We start from the raw sequence: 16,359 nt of genomic DNA on the forward strand, positions 1-16,359 counted from the left end.
TTGCTTGTATTTCCTCTTTTGTAAGTCGCTTTGGATAAAAGCGTCTGCTAAATGAATAAATGGAAATGTACACGATATTGTTGATATGAACCAACCGAAAGTAAATAAACGTTTTGTTCGTAGAGACGTATATACACGTCACGATACTTTGAGACGCACAATGAATGAAAATGATGAATTTCACAGTCTGCATACTTCTGTGCTTTAGTGAATGAAAAGAAATGAACGGAAGTGACATCACTGCTCACCTTGGCTCACACAGGAAGTCGGTGCTCTCTCCATCCGCTCTCCATACCAGCCACTCCCTGAAGGACGGGTGGCAGAACATGCGCGTCCTGTCACGCCGACCAATCAGAAAGCAGGAGAGAGCCTCCATGCGTTGCTGGAAGTCGGTCCATTCGAGTGCGCCTTTCAGGCTCCCGGCGTTAAGCGCACGGAACAGCTGCTCATCGGTTAGTGGGTGCAGCGAGGCGAGCGCGACGTTCAGGATGGGCAGTGCGCGCTCGAAAGCTGGCGCCGTCGGGAACCTGATGTTGCACTGAAGCAGGTAGAGTTCAGTCAGTGACACGGGCAGCACCTTGTAATTGGAGCTCTTGATCACCAGGTGGCCCTTCTCCAGCAGGTCCAAGATGAGCTTCAGGTACAGATAGGAGCCTTGACTGCGACCCACCAGGTGCGAGCCCAGCTTAGAGCTGGCCGCTGGCTCGGCCTTGCCGTTGGAGGTGATGTTGGTGAGGATGGAGGCGCTGTGCTCCACACGGTGCTGGACATACGCGTGCAAGTCGGAAGAGATAGACTTATCATGAGTGTCGTCCAGAGAAATGATGGGGAAAGGTAGCAGGCTGGTGACGTCCTACGGGAAAGGATTTATAAACACAGAAAAAGGAAAAAAACGAAATTATGAAATTGTCTTGTTGCTATAAATCTCTGCTTCATTTTGTTCAAAGGGTATGCAAACTTTTGCTTCATGCAAAACTGCACTTAATTTGGGATTCTAACGCCATGATGCTTATTGTAAGAGTTTGCATGGACAGAACTAATGTCTATTTATTTACGATTCAGCTATGATTCAAATAGTAACAGGAAATTCTTATCAAAACTAGCACTTCAGGTAGCTGTGAAAAAAGTAACCCATTTCTAGATGCAAGTAACAGTCCGGGAAAAGGACATAAAGTACCCCAGTTTACAAGCACCTGCTGTTGCTAAACTCAGAATATCTTTCTCTCTCTCAGTCTCTCTCTCTCACTTGCTCTGGACATCTGCACTGTTGTATTCGAGCCACTGACCCCTCTTACATAAACAGGCTCCCAGCAGGCCACAGTCCAGTCTGTTAACATCGTCTCTGATCAGAACAGGCTCTTTGCTCACTGCTAACAGCCACAGTGGCCTCAAACCACCAGACAGCAACAGCAGCTTTGATTAAAAATGTTTTTAAAAAATAATTAAAAAAGCAGCCAAAGCTATTCCTGAAGTACCACACCTGGTTACAATAAATCATTTAATGCTCCAGTAACTATAAATGGATGAAAAAAACCACCCTATGATGTCATTCTTTCAAACTGATGTGGTGTAAGAGGAATAAAACACTTATGTGAAAAGCCTGGGTCGCATCACACCAACAAATCGTTACTTATTTTCCTATATCAGCATGCCTCATTGTGTTTTATTCCACATATAACCTACATATAATGGATTTGATCTGAAAGCTGCATTTTTAGAGAATCTCTTACTATTTAGATACACTCAATTCATTTCATAAAGTTGCACTTGTGACAGTATCAATGGGTTTTTTTTTGAAGAAGACGACAATAAAAACTTTACTACATTTTTTCCCCAACCATAAAAATTTCCCGACAATAAAAACTGGACATGTAAAGCCACTCCTAAAAATAAGAGCGGAAGTAATGTAAAGAGAATTATTTCATTTAAAAAAAGCGAGAGAAAAAATAAGGTATGCATGTGCGTCCCGTCAACAAATGAAAAAAAGCCAAACACCATTTAACAGCGAAACAGGAATGAGAGAAATATTTTAAAAATAGAGAAATAAAATACAAAAAGAGCAAAACAATCCAAGTGAGAAAAGAGTGAGAGCAAAACCAGCCGAATATAAAACACCCCGAATGATCAGAAATCAGTCTCATTGTAGTCATTCATCGAGAGCCATCACACAATATCAGGTCAAAGGTCAACTCACCACCAGGTTAACCCTGACGGTGACGACCAGTTTGAGCCAGGTGGGGAACTTGGAGACGATCTTGGTGATGAAGGAGGCGATCGTGTCTCCGTAGTCCGGCTTGTGGAACTCGGCCTCGTTCAGACCGTCCACCAGGATGATGTAGTCGTCCTCTGCGATCTTCCTCTCTGCAAGGTTCGAGTGGGGAGGATGAGGAGTGTGCAGCAGACGTTAAAGCACTTTCACAGTTTGCTGATGTTTATATGGAACTCCTGAGAGTGTTATACCTTACACTTTTAATGTAAGGTAAGTATGTTTAAGGTTTAATATAACCTAGTGTTACTAGGCATTTGTAATCCTACATTTGAAAAAAAAACTTTGAATTCATTCAAACTCAATTAAACATGTTCTGTTTTAAAATAAGATTTAACTACATATTTTCACTTTACAACACATTTCGATTTCAGTGCATCAAATTCCGATTCAAAACTTATGCAACGCTAAACCCGAAAAGCAACTTACTTTTCTTTTCTTTTGGATTTTTGCCTGATCTTATTGGCCACCCACCAGCCTATCATACTACAGATATCTACTGGGGAGGGTGATGTCCATCATGTGCTTCCTCCGAGACTTGTGAAGCCAGAGAAGCACATCTTTTCGACCTGCTGCTCATGCTGCGTCACAGGGCAGCGTAACACACTCGGAGGAAAGCGCTATCCACCCGCTTCCGCATACACGAGCTCACAGATGACCACAATTGGCCAGTGTGCCAATATTTCCTCTCTTGGACTCCCGACCACGGAAAGCTGCAGACAAGGTGAACACTTTTCAGTTGCACCACTTGGGAGCGTTGCACAGTGGGTAGCGCTGACATCTCACAGTTCCACATGCTTTCCCTGTGTCCATATGGGTTTCCTCCCCGCTTTCCGGTTTCCTCCCACCTCCCAAAAATATGCCTGTAGGTGGATTGGTGACTCTTAATTGCCCTTAGGGGTGAGTGAGTGTGAGAATGTGTGCGCATTACAGCCAGGGTGTATTCCTGTTTCGAGTCCAGTGTTCCTGGGACGAACATCCCAAACTTTTATGAAAATTTTATAACATTTCCATACTTTTCCAGACCGGGGAATGAGTGTGCAGGTTCAGTCAATCAAGAAACTAGATTCCATAAATTAGACGCCTTATGTTGAAGCAAAATTTGATGCACTGAAATGAAAAAATATTCGAGCTACCATTTGTAAATAGAGCATAAAATCTCTGTCTTAAGAAGTCTGTTCAATCAAGTTTTCCTCTTTAAAAAAAAGAAGAAAACGGAAAGAAAAGAAAAATCACTGGTATAAATAGAGTCCTGGAAGTGTGTGCTGAATCTAGTATTCAGTTGTACATGTTATATTATGTGAAGTCAGCATTAAGGGGTTACAGATCAGGCTGACGGCAGGTCTCTCACCCTTGCGGAGGACGACGAGGGGCTCGAGTACGCCCCGTCGGAAGGCTGCGACCGGATCCTGCACACACGAGCGCAGACTCAGCAGACTCTGTAACTGGTTCTCCCTCATCAGCATTTCTCTGTAGGCGCCGAGCCGGGGAGCACGACACAGCAGCGCAGACACGCTGTGCACAAACTCCGGCACCAGGCACGTGTAGGTGTTATCAGCCTGGCAGTAATGGTATGCTACAACCTGCCGGGAGAACACAAATAGATCCACGGATGAACGACCCCTGATCTCTCTTTTTTGTTGTTGTTTTTACCCCCACTCCTGTATGAGCTCTTAATCCCCCCGTAACTCAGAAACACACAGTCAGTCTGCAGAAGAGCGCGGGCTGACAGATGGCTGATTAAAAAGGCGTGACTAGGACGTTCAGCCAAGATGAAGCCCAGATGCAGACAGCAAACATGTTCCACGCAGAAACACACACACACACACACACACACACACAGCTCAACAGGAGCAAGGTGTCAGAACTGCATGGGAGGTGCTACTTTTCAGTCACAATTATATTTTAGATATCAGACGCACCGGATTTTTTCCTGTGAAGCAAATGGCAGAAATGTTTGAGATGCATGCAGTGTCATCACTAGCACACAGGCTCGCTTCTCACCGGCTCAGTCTGAACTCTGCACAAATTACGGCTGTCAAAACTAATTCTACTGCTCCGGAAAATGCAAATATTTATAAAATTCCTTTTAAAATCAAGATACGCATACACTGTTAGTCACCTAGCGTTAACGTTTCATTCATTTTCATGGATTGACCGCTTGTGTCATTTGTTGCATCTCTAAATTAAGAAATTCATTTATGAGATACAATATTTTCATCTAGTTTCTAAATAATTATGCATCAAAACAATGTGCCATGAAGGGGTGTTATAACAAAATGTCTCTATTGCCAATGTGACTGCAAACAAAATATTTCATTAGATAGATTTTCCAATGAAACACATTTCAGTTAGTTAGAAATTGTTTGGTGGTGTGATGTACCCCAGTACTCTTACTGTAACTGTAAGAGCTGTGTTATCATATTTCTGTCAGACTATTAATGAACTTTTCTAACCAAACAGCTTTTTATACATTGATTGCGAGTATGATATTTGTGATTTTTTTCATTGATTGCGAGTATGATATTACAATGTCTTGGGAGTATGATATCTATTGTATAGTTTCCGGGAAACCGAAATACATGACTTGGCGAGCATACTGGACGTATGGCAAACTCAAGCACTGCACGCGTACTTTAACTGATATCGACCGGTAAATTGTGTAAATTTGTGTGTCTCAAACCTGTATATTTTATTTAGTGTAATATATTGAAAATGAGAAGTTTAGATCTCAGCTCTGGAGTGTGATAGGATGAAACTAAGTGCACTGTGTTAAGTCTTGACCTCTCTAACGCACAGTGTGAATTTGGTGAAAATCAGAAAACGTTGATATTTTTGAGCAAAAAAAACAAAAACAAACAATTGCCAATTAAACCTAATTGTTTTTTTGGCGAAAAAGCCAGCGTTAGAGAGGTCAAGACACTTAGTTCCGTCCTGTCACGCTCCAAAACTGAGATATAGCATTGTATATTATAGCATATTATAATATAATAAAGGATACTTATACAGTATTAGTATATATATATATATATATATATATATATATATATATATATATATATATATATATATATAATTACAATGTATACTTATAGTATTGTATTTAACAGTAGATGAAATAGGTATAGTTTAGTGAAGCAGTGTTTAGTACACCATAGCAAATAAAACTGGTACAGTGCAGTATAGTATTGTATAGTAGATAAAATAGGTATAATACAATACACTATAGTATAGTAGACAATAAAGCTGCAGTATAGTACAGTATAGAACGGTATAGAAGTAGGTAAAATAACTATAGTATAGTATATTATAACTGATACCTATAACGATTCATTGGCCTGAATCGTGTAATCTCTGCAGATGGAGCATCACGTTGCAATCATGAAGGGAAGAGGAGGAGGTGGAGGGGAGGAGTGGAGTATAGCTAATCTCAAAATAGCTACAGTATATTATAGCTGATCCAATAGCTATAGTATAGTATCAGTGTAGAATAGTATACCATAGTAGGTAAAATAGCTATAGTATAGTATCAGTATACAGGTGCATCTCCAAAAATTAGAATATTGTGGAAAAGTTCATTTTTTCCCATAATTTAATTCAAAAAGTGGAACTTTCATATATTCTAATATTCATTACAAATGAAGTAAAAATATTTCAAGCCTTTTTTTTTGTTTTTGTTTTAATCTTGATGATTACAGCTTACAGCTCATGGAAATCAAAAATACAGTATCTCAAAATATTAGAATATATTTATATTTTAATATTATATATTAGAATATATATCATTTTTTGAGATGCACCTGTAGAATAGCATACCACAGTAGATAGAATAGCTACGGTATAGCACATTATAACTGATACAATAGCTATGGTATAGTTTACGCATAGTAAAGCACACCACAGTAGATCAAATGTGTAGTTTTGTAAAGTACAGTAGAGTATAGTGTAGTATAGTGGATAAAATAAATATAATATATAAGTACATAAAATATCTCATTAGAAATGTGTTACTATACTACAGCTAACACCAACACGGTATATCAATAGAAATCTAAGCCACTAAAATGTTTCGATGATATACTTGATACTGCCACCTCGTGTTTTTCTTACTTTGCATAAGAAAATCAACACAATTTAGCATCTCAGTTTTGTGTGATTAAAAACACACCGCGTAGCACTACTGCTCGTTCACCATGTCTGTAGCTGTATAACTTTACAGGCTCATAGTTATACAAATTCATTCAAATGATAAACAGTTTACACAAGTAAACTTCCATAATACACATCATGAGAAAGTGTAGAGGAAAAAGAAGACGCGGGTGTATTAAACCTTGCTAGCTAGGCGCTTGACGGCCTCCTCTCTGTGCCGGTGTGTGTCGGGGGTCGGAGGGCAGCTGCTGCTGCGGTGGGGGCTCTGAGACGGTGGGTTCAGCTGGCTGCCATGGCTGGAGTGGTCACTTCCTCTACCTCCACCTGCAACACACACACACACACACACACACGCTCATATTATACTCACCTAAATGTCTTTTTTATAGCTAGTAAGCACTGTGGAGTGTGCACTCTTTACTCTTAGGCGAAGCTCCAGGGCTGTTGGACGCGATCTGTCTCATCCGGCCACCGTGACAACTCAGAGCCACGAGTCTGGAGATGACCGCTGTCTTTCCGAAACCCACGCTGCCCACTACGACGGCACCGCGTCCCGGCCCCGCCTCCCCTTCGCCCATCAGGACCTCCTCCAGACGCTGGAACAGCCACTCACGGCCTACGAACACGGTGTCCATGCTGCTAACGCTGGGAATCTCAAACAGCAAGGGTTTGAGCATGATGTCTACCGGCTTATATGGTGTGAATCGAGCTGTGTAGGGGTTAAATACAGAAAGTAACGATTAGGATACTAAAATAACACAATAATCAGGTTTCGAAAGTACAACAGACCTACTAAACATTTAGCCATGTTACAGATTTCTTAAAACCTTTTTTATTTTATTTTGATTTTTTTTAGAACTAAAGATTGGTCAAAGTGCCCCAACCCATTCTTTTAAGAAATAGAGCATCTTATTAGAAAGAAATAAATGATAAGAGCTAATTATTTTCCCATGAGCACACACAGTGGTGGAACTGTTTAATGATGGTGCTGTCTGATGATATTTATTTTGTTGAACCGCTACTTCAAGTCATTCACAGTTTGATATATTTATGGTTTTGGTGAGCAGAGGTGGAAACAAACAGGGTACCTTTGTTCTCCTGGTTGCGACCGCTGGTGTGTGCTCCATGCCACGGTCCACGCAGGGAGGAACGCAATGGGGCATTTCGCTGCTCGTCCAGATACGTCAGCTCCTCCAGCTTAGTACTGCTGGTGGCTGGAAAGAGAAAGAGAGAGTGAGAGAGTGAGATAGAGATCCCAGTAGAATGTTTTAGAGCAGTGTGACACAATATGTCAATATATGAAACGTTTAAAGCAGCCAGTAATTTCTGATTTAGAGTTGTTTTTGATTGAATAGGATCCACTGAAATATGGATACAGACTAACGTAGTATCGTTTGACTATTATCGAAAAAGGAGACGTGGGAAGGCATGTCTCCTTCACTGATTTAAGTTGAGTAGAAGTGGTGACGAAGCAACAAAGAATTTCCGAGAGCCTGAAACGTTCTTGGTGTCGCACAACAGAAGGAGGTTCTTATTTACTTGGCAAGCTGCTGATCAAACTGGGATGGGACAATAAACAGACTTCGTACGCTTCGAAAACAATCGCATCATTTCATAATGTTGGGCATGACACTTTAAAAATGTTGTTAGCTAACATACGTGATATTACAGCTAGGACTGGGCGATGATGATATAATATCTATATCATGAAAAATTGTTGCTGTCGTGATAACTTGCATGATATCTTGCTGTCATGGTAACTTTTTAAATAATTACAAAATAAATGGGCAATTCTTTTTTTTTTCCCCCTTGCTTTTCATTGTTGGAGTTGATTTTTTTTGTAGATATTAAATAAAATAATTAGACTCTTTTTTTCAGTTTTAATGACGCTTTTCTGCCCGCAGAAACGTCCAATGTGTCCGTAGTGAATGTGTGTGTGTGTGTGTATGTGAGTGTGCCCTGCGATGGATTGGCACCACGTCCAGGGTGTACCCCGCCTTGTGCCCCATGCTCCCTGGGATAGGCTCCAGGTTTCCCGAGACCCTGTAGGATAAGTGGTATAGAAAATGGATGGATGGATGGATATCGCGTATCATACGACTGTCTTCAAGCATTGTGATATGATATTTTTGTCATATCACTCAACCCTGATTACAGCTACCTGATTTAAAAAAGGATAACCGATGGTTAACTGATGCTAACCATTATGGAAACCATCAGCTTCCTACTTGTAGTGACTGACAGACATACACTGTATGGCACGCCTCCTTCCCTGGGACTTACAGGAAAAGAGCCTTCAGTGAATGTGGCGTGGCACCTGTGGCTGTCAGTTACTACAAGCAGGAACCTGTCAGTCCTCCCTCACTGGGACTGACAGGTAAAAAGGCCACGCCCATTCAGTGGGACCAACGAATAAACATGACATGTTTATTTCACTGAGACAGACAGGCACAGAGGCCACGCCTCCTTCACTAAGGCTGAAACGCAGAGGCCACGTCACGACACGCCTACTATTTCATACACTGTACATGCAGGACAACACGTATCCCAAAGCGTATTAACGCGCACCCGTGAAGCATAAACCATACGATCACCACTCGATTCATTCACTCCGTTAGCCGCTCATTCGTTTTGTTTTTCTAGCACATTCTGCTCAGCCGCGTCCCCTCTGTCCTCGCTGTAATCTCATTGGCCTGAATCGTGTAATCTCTGCAGATGGAGCATCACGTTGCAATCATGAAGGGATGAGGAGGAGGTGGAGGGAAGGAGTGGAGTGAAAAAGGGGAGCGTTGCTGTCAGATGGCTGTTCCCAGTTCTCTCGGAGACATGGCCGACCTTCCTCTCTCCTGACGCAGCTTTTATGGGAACAGAAGTCCTTATAGGCAAGTCTGTTCACTTTCGACCAGCTCCATTACTTCCAGACTCCTATCTTGGCTCAAAAAAAACAAACATTTTCCCAGGTTTTTCTGCCTATTCCACTTGCACAAATCTTTAGTTTTTGCCTCAAAAATGTTCAACACATTGAAATTTGGAATTAGTTTATTTACACACAAGCCTTTGAAAATGTGTGTGCATGAACCAGAATCATTTAGGAGAAAATCACAGTGCATTAGCCAACCCCCCCCCAAATCCCTCATGTACTCCACCCTCTTCGCTTTCTGTCATCGTGTTGTTATGTTTTGCCAGCAGAAGGAAAAGTGCACACTTTCATGCCTTCTGACAGCAGCAGCAGAATCACTGAGGTGGTACGGTTTGCTTTCTCCTCTGGGAGAAACACATGCTCATACAGAAGGAAGACGATCTTCTTCTCTTGCAACACACACACACACACACACACACACAATTTGTTGGAGGGACAGCAAATCCCCAAAAAGCCTGTTCTGTCCAATCACAAGAACTCTGAATAATCTGTCCTTTAAAGTAGCCCTGAACTAAAAATATGATTTGCACGGCTGATTCCAATCGTACAGGCTGGTATTTGGGTCAAACTTGTTAACGCAGCACTAAAATCGCATTTTGGAAAATTAAAACCAAGACTCTCTCTGTACAGTGAGTGAAGTCATTAAAAACGCTTAATGGATATTATGAATTTTATAACCCTTGACCACTATTTGACCTACCATTCTAGTGGGAAGTGTTGGGTTTTAGGAAAAGTTTTCCATACCAGGTTAGTGGAGTGAAGTGGAAGTGGAGGAATCTGGTTTATAGGCTAACTTGTGTACAGACAAAACATCCTTTTTCATTAGGTTTCCAAGTCGAACAGTAAATTGCTTAGCGATTTAATGCACAGCGATGCGCAGGCTGACGAGATTTGAAAACTTTCTGCCACCGTCGTGAAATTTGCCCATTTTTATTGCTGAACTACGCCAGTGCAGCACGTTAAGACAGTGGAAAAAGACCAAAATAACAGTGCGGCTTGTCTGAATGCAACTCCCAGAAACACTTTTTAAAAATATTAGCACACAAAATCCTAATATTCACTCATAAAATAAACGAAAGAAGGAGATGCACGACCCCATTTGGAAATCAAGCCATCGAGCCACCCTGTGTGTGGTCGCAAACTCTAGTTTGGGAACCCATTTGCTAAATCTTCCAGTAATGCAGCTCAGCCATTGCAGTGTGTCGGCTACCGTAGACGCACACTAAAAAGGCGGTAGATTTTCAGCACGTGAAATATCCTCGGAGACTGCTGTGAATATGGGCGGCAACCGGATATGACATCATGCGCCAAGGAGTTGCGTTTTTTTTTTGTTAACCCACACATCATGGATTCTGATGTGCTAGCACGGTTACTGTTGCGACGCCGACGAAAGGAGAAGGCTGTGGGTTCACATATGATAAATAATGATGCTGATTTTATATTCTTTAAAAGATTCTGTTAAAAATGGTGCGACACCACTATAATCAGTGCTTCCTGGATTTCCTGAATACATCACACCGTCAGAATTCGCAGGTCCGAGTTCACAAAACTTGAATTTTGGAACACACCGATAATGTTAATTGATTTCGCATGAGCTTGCGTTTCCGATCTCCAGCATTCGCATGTGTGTGAACAGAAGGCAATGGGAACGAAAAGAATAGTGTGACCGCCCCTTGACTCCTCCTCCTTTTTACAGGGCGCCATCAGTATTGAATACATTTGTCCTAATAGAAATTGTTTTGGAATTGGAATTCTTTTGGAACTCTCTCAAGTTATTAATATGAAACAACTGAATTTCACAATATTTAAGTTAAATCGATATGCAACTGAAATAAACAATGAATAGTGATTTCAACTTCCTTAAAGTCACAGTAACTCGTCACCAATTACATGTCAAGTCAATCAATCAATTAGTGAGTCTCCTTATAGTCAAATTTACAAACTCCGGAGCAACATGTAGTGGGAGTTTCATGAATACCACGTTATGTGTGTAAATGCTTTGGAAATTTATGATTAAATTCATTCATATCTAGAACAGGATGTGATGCGATCGCGCACTAACCTGCCACTGAGTTGGGCCTTGGCATGACCAGTGAGGTGCTGTGGTACGGGGCGAGTCCATCTGAGGGTGACGGGGCAGCTGTAGCAGTCCGGGGCTGAGGCTGGGCATCACTGGGTACTGATGAGTCTCCAACAGCAACGGGAGCTGCAGGTGGAGGAGCATGATGGCTGCTGTCTCTGACAGTCCCACCACCACCGCCACCGCCACTGCCGCCGCCATCTTTTCCCCACTCCAGACTAGATCCACAACGCTCCTCGTTCTCACTGGAGCTCGTCACTGTAGCTAAAGGACAAGGTTAGAAAAAGGACAAATTACAAAAAGGGCAGGACAAAGTCAGGAATAACACACACATTCATGTAAAATGTTTGATGCTTGTGAGGTGATAAAACTCATCAAAATAATGACCGGTACATTACACACTTTTCTCTCGTCATCCTTTTCTTAACCGCATCCAAATAAAAAGCACTATTCTGGGATAAAAAAAAAAAAAAAAAAAACAGTGCTCGTGTCCTACTTCAAAGCTGAGGCAGACCTGAAATAAAGACAAGGCCGTCCCAGTTTCACCAGAACACAAATCAGGGACAACTCTGGGACACTACTGTTACCGGCAAGTGCTCTGTACATAAGTGTGTGTGCATGTGTGTGTGTGTGTGTGTGTGTGAAAAAAATACAAGATGTCTATTATGCGATTATGCAGGTACACCTGACAAAAGAACACACAGTCAAGGAATGCGCATAGTAACATGCATCATTACCCAATATTAGGATCCGACACCATCAGTCACACCACATGACCTACACCCCACCCCCCCATAATGACTCGCATTACTTAGGAAGAATAAACCGTGCTGCGAGAAAGCCTATAAAATATATCTAATGTGCTTTCCCCTGAACCTACACAAACTGGCAGAGAATGAACAGAATTTGTGTTTTCCTGACAAAAAAAACCCCACAACATACATAGCGAACATAGCTAGAAGGCAATATGATAGGAAGTGTCTGCTTCACCGCCGCTTGGTGAAGATGTATTGTATGTCGATATATTGGTATGAATGAAACACACAAAAAATCAAAAATGACACTCTATAGTATGTGTGTCAGTCGTTGCCCTAGTTGGTCCTGAAAATGGCAGTGATTATACAGTATGACATCACACAAAAACATTTAATCCATGCCACATGACCTCTGTCTGAAGAATCCCCAAGCATGGGGCATGCGAGTGATGAGGATCGTTTCTGAAGCAGCTACAACACAGATGATCTCAGATGTGTCCCGACTTTAATTCATGCCTAAAGGCATTTCTATTCTCCTGTTCTTTTGATTAAATCCTTGGGCTATGCACTGCACTCGATTCCATTTCCCTCATGCACTCCTTTTAATTCTTTTGGATACAGTTGAGTAATGAGGTTTGGGTAACCTCAGGACTAAAATGAAGAATTTGTATTTTAACAAGGCGTGCTAAAGCCGATATAACGATCTTCGTGAACGCAAACGCCAATGCATAGGCGTCGCTTTCCATGGGGAAAGATATGGCACCAGGATGCACTATGGAAAGAAGGCGAGCTGGCGGAGGGAGTGTGATGCTCTGGGCAGTGTTCTGCCTGGAAACCTTGGGTCCTGGCATTCATGTGGATGTTACTTTGACACGTACCACCTACCTAAACATTTCTGCAGACAAAGTACACCTCTTCATAGCAACGGTATTCCCTAATGGCAGTGGCGTCTTTCAGCAGGATAATGCTTCCTGACACACTGCAAAAATTGTTCAGGAATTTCAGGGTTCAAGGTGTTGCCTCCAAATTCCCCAGATCTCAATCCGATCTAGCATCTGTGGGATGTGCTGGACAAACAAGTCTGATCCATGGAGGCCCCACCTCACAACTTACAGGACTTAAAGGATCTGCTGCTAACGTCTTGGTGCCAGATACCACAGCACACATTCAACGGTCTTGTGCAGTCCATGCCTCGACGGGTCAGAGCTGTTTTGGCGGCACAAGTGGAACCTACACAATATTAGGCAGGTGGTTTTAATGTTACGGCTGATCGGTGTAGATTTATATGAAGGAACCAGAGGCTCATCAAACTGCTGGTCTGCCATGACATTTGACTGGGAGTTACTAGCCTCTGCTCATCGCTGACTATAGCACTGCCTGGTTGCTACACTCAGAACGCGGCTTGCTCTTCTCTGCGACACATTTTTGAACACCGCGACATGTGAAATCTACTTTGCGTAGCTACGAGTCTACGCGTTCGCGTACATACGTTACGTAGGGTATGGTTCGGCCCGTATGCTGTCCAAATATTTCTTCATCCCACAAGTAAATAAATATGAATGCCTATCAGACGCTCTCTCTCTTCTTGTTGCAGGACACACCCACATTTGATCCTAATCTGCTTTGAATTCTTTGATCCTGGGGATCCTGTCTTTGATGTTACAGTTTTTTTTTGTAGATAAATCGGAAAATGGAGATATATTTTCTTCTGTGCGTTTATTAACCATGAGTGCTGCAACTTTGTTATTCGGACTTACTTTAAGTGACCCTTTATGTCCTGTATGATTTTATGATGTCCATGTACTAAAATGATACAGCTGCACTGCTCTAAAATGTATGGGGGGAAAAAAAAGAGTTTGCTTAAATTTTTGGCACAATGGCATGTTTTATTCGACAGTACGCAGTGTAAAGGGCGGTACGACTGGGATCCTGTTAGAGCTGTTGTTTTTGAAGCTCAGCATGGGATAGAGATGGTCTTACCATGCATGACTCAGCCACAGAGTCTTTAGAACTGTGAGTGTGTGTATATATATATATATATATATATATATATATATACACACGTGTGTGTGTCTTACCAATAATGCCGCTGTCCTTGCTCTCCAGTGTGGAGCTGGGGGTGGTGATGGTGGTGGTGCTTGTGGTGGTGCTGCAGGGTCCGGAGCAACACGGCGGTGGTTTCTCCACAGAACCCAAGCTAAGCGTCAGGCTGGAACACGGGCTCTCGGCGCTGGGAGACGCCGTGCTGTCAGTCAGGGTGGAACATGGACTCGCACCCTGACTACTGACCGGACACTGCAGAGGGAGACAAACAGAAAAACAATCGAGCTCAAACGCAAGCCACGAGTCATACATTCAAATAAATCATGCCCTTTAGACGACACCTTGTTACCGCCTTGTTTGATGACGATCCTCCTACTGTTCTGAAAGACTATATAGGCTCAGAGATTTCAGAAGTGCTTCAGACACTCTGTTCAGACACAGTTCTGATGTAGCATAAACTTTGACTTCTCAGAAGCAGTTCTTGACTAACAATCGGACGATTCGTTCCGTCAAAAAGAATGAATAAATAAATAATAAATAATTAACTGACGTGTAAATAGGCTAGGAGGTGATTTGTCCATAACACTGATACTTAAAACGTTCCTACATCGTTCACAAAACAACATCAGGCCTGCTCCAGGTTCTGAGCAAAGTGCGCTGAAAAACAGTCGGAGGCTACAAAATCATATCGTAACAGATTCGGTGAAAACGCCGAGTTATTAAGAATCAAAATCATATCGAATCATGTGAAAGCATGAGGCTTACACGCCTAGTTCTGATGCAGCATTAACCATGAATTAAGAAAAAAATGATTGCATGTTCTTGCATAAAAGACAAACATGCAGGATGTTGGTTGGTAAATAAGCACGACCTATTAAAATTCATGATAAAATGATTGTTTTGCTGCTTTGTGTTTTTCTTTGACTTTATACACAAGGTGCATCTCAAAAAATTCTTTATTCTAATATTTTGAGATAAAGGATTTTTGATGTCCATGAGCTGTAAGCGGTAATCATGTGTAATGAATCAAGAGTATATGAAAGCTCCACCTTTTGAATTAAATCATGGGGAAAAAATGAACTTTTCCACGATATTCTCATTTTCTGAGATGCACCTGTAGTGTAGCACTACTGCTAATGTCTAGTGGTATCACAAATAGAGTCAAATCGTGAGTGATTGTTGAAATTTTCCGGCTCTTCCTCATTTTGTAATGCGAATGCTTACTTTTACTTAAGGAGGTCATTGGTGTCACGGCGAATCCTCTGCGTCTAGATAGAGTACATCGCCCAGATAGCGGTCAGAGGGATCGGATCACGAACCATGTCTAAACCCACCTGCATTTAGCACCGTCCAGATGTGACTGAATCACCTGCGAGAACTGGCATCAACAGACTTCCTGCCTCTATAACATAACACCGTGATGTTCATGGGAAGAAATGTGGGTGTGCTAAATAAGAAACGTTCCCCTTGTTCTCATCCGCAGAAGATCCAGCCCTAGATCCAGTTCTGTCCTCTCTGTGCCTATCTCTATATAGGTTAGAGTGATGGGGTTTTTTTTTGTATGTGTGTGTGTGTGTGTATAATCAGTGTACTGGAGCTCTGGTCTCCTGAGAACAGCCGCCTGCCAGCAGTCCACTGATGAAGGACTCTCATCTCTCCACCCACTTCAAACGTGCACTCATACTGTGTACACAAACACACAATCTCTCTCATGCACACACACACACACACATACGCTCTCATCCCTCCCCAACAGCTAAATGCCCTTCGCCCAGTCAGATGGAGAGTGATGCACCTGCTCGACAACATTTCCTCCACCCGTTCCAGCATCTTTCATCTTTATGAGGACAATCTGCGCTACTCGCTCGCACCGAAATCTTTCCTACATCGCGGCGTGAATTTTTTTTTCCGTAGCGACGATAACGGCGCTCATTAATAAACACACTATACATCACCACAGTGTATCAACAGATGATTCAGGACACAATACTAGGGCCAAACACAAACAGCAAACACACACGATGCAGTAATCAATATACAAATGGGTCTCATTTGAATAGCAAAAATAAATAAATAAATAAATAAATCACAGGTATTGCTAAACGGATTTATGAATATCATAGGAATAACGAGAGGCGTCTGTCTT

General features: G+C 42.1%; 1 protein-coding gene across 4 annotated transcripts in view; it reads right to left on the minus strand.

Annotated features, from left to right (window-relative positions):
• Window positions 1–16,359, minus strand: part of tanc1a (tetratricopeptide repeat, ankyrin repeat and coiled-coil containing 1a) — a 70,873-nt gene that overhangs the window by 18,581 nt on the left and 35,933 nt on the right. For all 4 annotated transcript variants that reach the window (XR_008397265.1, XM_053684119.1, XM_017481478.3 and 1 more), the window contains exons 6-13: window positions 14,249–14,465; window positions 11,398–11,679; window positions 7,504–7,629; window positions 6,837–7,124; window positions 6,597–6,739; window positions 3,618–3,849; window positions 2,195–2,361; window positions 249–853 (exon numbers count right to left, since the gene is read on the minus strand). Coding sequence is in view for 3 of the 4 variants with exons in the window: in XM_053684119.1 (XP_053540094.1) it covers window positions 249–853; window positions 2,195–2,361; window positions 3,618–3,849; window positions 6,597–6,739; window positions 6,837–7,124; window positions 7,504–7,629; window positions 11,398–11,679; window positions 14,249–14,465 (2,060 nt within the window). In the remaining variant the exon portion in view is untranslated. The remainder of the gene's footprint in view (window positions 1–248; window positions 854–2,194; window positions 2,362–3,617; window positions 3,850–6,596; window positions 6,740–6,836; window positions 7,125–7,503; window positions 7,630–11,397; window positions 11,680–14,248; window positions 14,466–16,359) is intronic.

Source organism: Ictalurus punctatus, chromosome 12 (assembly GCF_001660625.3).
Source record: "Ictalurus punctatus breed USDA103 chromosome 12, Coco_2.0, whole genome shotgun sequence".
Taxonomy (NCBI): Eukaryota; Metazoa; Chordata; class Actinopteri; order Siluriformes; family Ictaluridae; genus Ictalurus; species Ictalurus punctatus.